The sequence below is a fragment of the Panicum virgatum genome, chromosome 5K, assembly GCF_016808335.1.
Source record: "Panicum virgatum strain AP13 chromosome 5K, P.virgatum_v5, whole genome shotgun sequence".
In the NCBI taxonomy this organism is placed as follows: Eukaryota; Viridiplantae; Streptophyta; class Magnoliopsida; order Poales; family Poaceae; genus Panicum; species Panicum virgatum.
In genome coordinates, this window is record NC_053140.1 from 49,646,589 (window position 1) to 49,652,290 (window position 5,702).

Here is a 5,702-nt window from a genome sequence, read left to right on the forward strand (position 1 = left end):
TCCCCGACAGGTGGGTCCAACGATGTAGTATAAAATAACGTACTGTTCATACATTATGGCGTCGCAGGCAAAGGAGATCTCTTTCCTGGATTCCTTTGCCTGCTCCTGGAGTCCCTCGCTCATCATGTCCAGGCGCTGTCTTGTCGGGGACGATGCCAGACGTAGCCGGTGGCGTCGCCTGCCATGTAGCTACGCGGGCTGTGTAGCTTACGGCGTAGGCGGCAAGATGGAAAAGTGCCGTGCCGTCGTATCCATTTAATGCTGCAGACGGGCTCTGCGCGGGTGCGGCACAGGCGGCTGCACTGTGCACCTTGGTAATACGCGGCGCACAGTGAGACCTGACAAAGGTTGTCCCGCGTGCCGCGGCGACAGAGCACGCCTCAACCCACCGCATTAAATGCGGTGGGTGGGCGAGTCTCCCAGCGAAAGACTCGCGCACGAGTCCGTGCCTCCAGGACACGTGGCGGCTTCGGACCTCCATTCGGTAAGGGCGGTCCGGACGGACGCAGGAGGTCCCGGACCCCTATGAGGGGGTCCGAGGCCTCGGCTGTCAGCTCGGAGCTTCTCTTCCTTGGAGACACGTGGCGTCTCCGGACCCATCCCCAGGCGGGGAACGGGTCCGGGGCCGTTGGCCTGGTGAGGGAAGAGCCTGACCCGTGGGGCCTAGCTACTCCGTCCTTTCCGCGCAGTTACGGATAACTACGCGGGTCCTGTTTGCCACAGTAATAGTGGGTATCCCTGCTACAGGGTACCGACAGAAACTTTAACCGTAGTCCGGCTCGGAATTTGACAGTGACTATAATTAGATCCCTGCGCCGCAGCACCACGACCGTAGTCCGGCTCGGAAACCTTGACCGAGACGTGTCCGGCGCGGCTATCCGGGCCTATATAAATTTGCCCACAGGAAGACCTTTCCACCGCATCGAGACCTCAATTGGAACAGCTCGCTCTACACGTGTTCTAATATAGAGGCCAAGATATCATCGCTAAGCAAATTTGGAGAGAACGATGGCAGCTGTCGTCAAAACAGGAGGGACGGCCAAACCAAAACAGCCCAGGCAAGCGGCTGTTGTTGATCTTGAGAGCGGTACTCAGGCTCAAGGAGGCCGAGTGGATTTGGACGAGGATATCGAAATTGCTAGGGTCATTGCTGTAAGTCAAACATTATCTCAAATTATATATCCCCATTTTGAAATAATTTATTTTCAGTTCTGTCTGCTAATGGTTTTTGCGTTATATGTACATTTACATTTTACTAATGTTCTCCTGCCCCCTCTGGCTTATTGCTTTGTAGAGTCTTTGCGTGCTGTTGCTCCATTGCATCCTCGTCGCTGCTGGGATCACCATTTTCATGAAGATTTCGATTTGGCCAGCAGTAGGACTAACCTCATTCATTGCAAGCATGATAATTTTGATAATGATTGTCGTCATGTCGATAAGGGATCGCTACATTGAAAAGCTTATGGCAGAGAACAGAGGAGCTCCAAACTGAACAGTATCCATGTAATGGTCAACCATATATGTAACATGCGGCACCAACAAACTTACTTGTATTATCATAACCCTAGTTCCCTTCCTTCGACCTAGCATGATGGTGGTTTTAGTTGTACTAAAAGAGGGTAGTCGATATAACAACTTTATCTAATGTACTTTATTTCTTTTTTTATCATCATTTTCTTGAGTGTAACCTTTATATTGAATAAACAAAATAATCCACTCTTCGGAAAATAGGAATTTATTTACTCATAAGAAATATACAACCTTTTGCACGGAGAAGTTGGTTTGCATCTGATATATTCTTTTTAAATAATGAAGAAATACAACAACTATGTACATGCATGCACATCAACAACACAATCGAAGGGCAAAAATGATATCTCTATATTTCTCATATACGTGGACGTACTTGATCTCGATCCCAGCCACTACTACAGAACAGACCTTTGTTCCAAGCCATTAGTCCCGACTGCCTTTGGGCCCAGGACAAAAAGTGGCATTTATCCCGGGTCCAACGGCTAGCCGGGCCAGCTGGGGGGGGGGGACAGAGGTCTTTTGTCCCGGTTGGAGGCACCAACCGGGACAAAAAGACCAACCCTTTTGTCCCGGTTGGTAACACCAACCCGGACTAAAGGGTGACCCTTTTGTCCCGGTTGGTGGCACCAACCCGAACTAAATGACCCTTTTGTCCCGGTTGGTGTTACCAACCCGGACAAAAGGCCCCTCCATGTGATAGTTCAAAAGGAAGTTATTCTTTACTGAGTCGCATGTACTACTTATGTGAGTTGGTAAGGAAGCCATGCGCCATGCAATAGGTCTTGGGTTCGAATCTAGCGTGAGGGACATTTTGTCCCGGTTCTACCACCCGGGACAAAAGCCTCCAGAGCTTTTGTCCCGGCAGCCGAATTCCGGTTCCAAAACCGGGACAAATGGCACTTTGGAACCAGGACAAATAGCCCCATCTGTCGTAGTGAGCCTCATCTTTCTTAGGAAGTATTCCACTCGTCTGTTTGCAGGGTGGGGCCTACATACAGTCGTGGCTGCAGGGCGAATCTGAGGTCCAGTAAAACAAATTAGAGTTCGATCAAGTTATGGATGGCAGATTACGGAAAAAGTCAATTTTACTTCCCCTGACCATTCACTTTGTCCACTTAACCCCTGAACAAAATTGAGGCTCAATTTACTTTACCAAACTATTTTGATTGGTCCAATCTACCCCTACGGAAATTTCTCCTTTTTTATTTCTCCATATACAAGTGGAATTTTAGCTTCAAATTTTGCAATATAACCTATAATATGATGCCCTATGCTAGAGAAATACATTGTGATTTTTTCATGAATATTTTTCATGCAGATTTGTATCTATGTGATAAATTTTGTGTCAAATATTTCCAACCTATGAAAATAACCAAAAAAAATTTAACTTATTTTTGTAACATACGATATCATGTTCTCTATCCACTCGAGATATTTGAATTCAAAATTTAATTCGTATGCGGAGTAACAAAAGAGAAATATCATTAGGGGTAGATTGGACTAATTGAAATTGTTGGGGCATTAAATTAAGCCTAAATTCTATTAGGGGGTTAAGCGCACAAAGCAAATTGGTGAGGGGGAGTAAAATGGACTTTTTCTGCGAATTAAGATCCGAGCAATATACTTAATGTAACTCGAAATAATTATGTACTCCCTCCTAGTAAGATCTTTTTCTCTCCTTTTTTTTGAGATCCAAGAGAAAATAATTTAGTTCCACGTTAATTTTGTTTTAGATTTTTCGGAGAAATTTTTTTTTATCTCCGGAGAAAATTATCAATGTACTTGCGCACTTGATCCCAGCCTCAAGCCTGTTTTGTGCGTGGTTAAATCGGACACTTCTCTCTTAAATAGGCCGAACCGGGCCCCTCGTTTAAAGAAAAAGGCCCAAACGGGCCTGACTACATATTGGGCTTTGCAGTATAGCGAGAACGAGAGCAAGGCCTGGCAGTAGTAAAGCGAGGACGGGGAGGACCGGAGGAATCGCTAGTTTTCCTTCTCGAAGGTCGATGCACATTGCACAGACCCGGACTTCGGAGCGGACTTCCGACTCCCGACTTCCGACGAGCCAGACTCCAAGTCCCCAAATATTCTCGCATCCAAGTCCGCCAACGTGCACGGCCGCCCGCCCTCTGCCGCCGCTCTGCGTGCAGGTGCAGACGGCCAGAGAGAATTCGAGGCACATATTAAAAGGTCAGCTCGTTCCGGTGGTGCGTACCAGATGATCAAGGTAATCATGAGATTGCAATGGTGCCATCTGATTGGCGCGCTTAACGTAGCCCACAGAGCAAGTACCTGGCCCCATTAGATAGAAGAGAATTAAGTTGGAAATGATAGGTACGGTACTAATGATAGGATACTTTGTACGTGGACGTACTTGATCTTGATCCCAGCCACTATTACAGAACAGGTCTTTGTTACAAGCCATTTGTCCCTACTGCCTTTGGGCCCGGAACAAAAGGTGGTTTTTATCCCGGGTCCAACGGCTAGCCGGGCCAGCGGGGGGGGACAGAGGTCTTTTTGTCCCGGTTGGAGGCACCAACCGGGACAAAAGGACCCCCTTTTGTCTCGGTTGGTGGCTCCATCCGAGATAAAAGGCCCAACTCTTTTGTCCCGGTTCGTAACACCAAACCGGATTAAAGGGTGACCCTTTTGTCTCGAGAGGGAGCCTGTCGCCCCCCTAACGGGCGACAGGCCTTTTTTTTCTCTAGGGACTTCGTTGCAAATTTGAGGCCTCTCCCCTCAGATCGCACGATGTCGTCGTTCCAGCCGCACGAGAGCGCCGCCCCCGCCGCGAAGCTGTGCGTCGCCGGCTGCGGCTTCTTCGGCAGCCCGGCCACCCACGACATGTGCTCCGTCTGCTACAAGAAGCACCACAGCGTCGTCAGCGGCGGCGGCGGCTCAGGCGCCTCCGCTGCCACCGCGGCATCCGGACCCGTCGCGCGATCCGCGTGTGAACCGGCGGTGGCGGCGCACGACGCTAGCGTCTGTCTCGTACCGGCCAAAGACGTCGCTGAAGCCACCGCATCGTTGTCCTCCTCCGCCCCCACGCCCGAGGCGGCGAGGAAGGCGCAGCCGAACCGGTGCGCGGCGTGCTGCAAGAAGGTTGGGCTGACGGGGTTCGTGTGCCGCTGCGGGAAGACCTTCTGCGGGATGCACCGGTACGCGGAGGAGCACGGCTGCGCGTTCGACTTCAAGGGCGCCGGCCGCGCCACCATCGCCCGCGCCAACCCCCTCATCAAGGGAGACAAGCTGCCCGGCAGAATCTGATCGTCGCGGTTCACGCCCGTGCAGTGCAATGGATTCAGAACTTCAGATCATCAGAAGCAAACATTCTGTATGGCCAACCGTCGCAACTTTCGCATCAACTCGTCTCGATCTGAAGAGCAGCGTCTGGCTAGATTTGTGCGATGCATGCCCATCAGGGCTCAATTCCGTTCGCACTGTTTTGTAACCAGCTGATGTTTGGGAACATGATCAGCATTCATTTGAATTTTGTTTTTGTCCTCGTTTTCGTATAATCAAAGATCGTATCTGCTTACTCGATCTGGTTTGTCGCAATGTCAAATTCTATTACTGCCAAGTAGTAGTAGTAGTAGTAGTACACTACTACTGTACACCTCACACCCTGGATGATTGACTGAAACTGGTAACAATTGTTGTTTTTATTCTGCAACAAATAGTTAGTTTTCTGTCAAACATAGGATTCTAGAGCACAGCCATGTTCTGCTGTCAGTTTAGTGCTACTTAGTATGTGAATACATAGGATGTCTGCTGAACATCTATATCAGTTTGGTGCTATTTACTCTGTTTATGAACCATGTCTTTTAGTTTGGTACTATGTGTATGTGAACCATATTTCTATCAGTTTGGAACCATGTTTCTGTCACCTATATGTATGCCATGTTGGAACCATATTTCTTTTTGCCTAACCTGTTTGTTAACCATGTGTTTCGCACAACAATTGGACGATGATGTCTGAGTATGACAGTGGCACAAAAAAAAGATGATGATGTCTCAGCTTGACAGTTATCATTCATTCATGGGTCCTTCATTCATAGTCATTACTGTCACATGATTACATCATTTGGGATTACAATTCACATCAGCATTACCGTCACAAGGATGCCAAGTACTAAACCTACTGCTAAAGCCATTACAATAGTATTCAT

General features: G+C 48.5%; 1 protein-coding gene across 1 annotated transcript; it reads left to right on the plus strand.

Annotated features, from left to right (window-relative positions):
- The first annotated feature begins 4,277 nt into the window (after nucleotides 1-4,277).
- LOC120710754 (zinc finger A20 and AN1 domain-containing stress-associated protein 3-like) lies at nucleotides 4,278-5,071 on the plus strand. The gene has a single exon (XM_039996344.1). The coding sequence runs from the start codon at nucleotides 4,285-4,287 to the stop codon at nucleotides 4,798-4,800; it is 516 nt and encodes a 171-aa protein (XP_039852278.1). The 5' UTR covers nucleotides 4,278-4,284; the 3' UTR covers nucleotides 4,801-5,071.
- The last annotated feature ends 631 nt before the right edge of the window (nucleotides 5,072-5,702 follow it).

What these genes read in the sequence shown, in the direction of transcription:
- LOC120710754 (XM_039996344.1), top strand. Translation starts at nt 4,285, where the DNA reads ATGTCGTCGTTCCAGCCGCACGAGAGCGCCGCCCCCGCCGCGAAGCTG.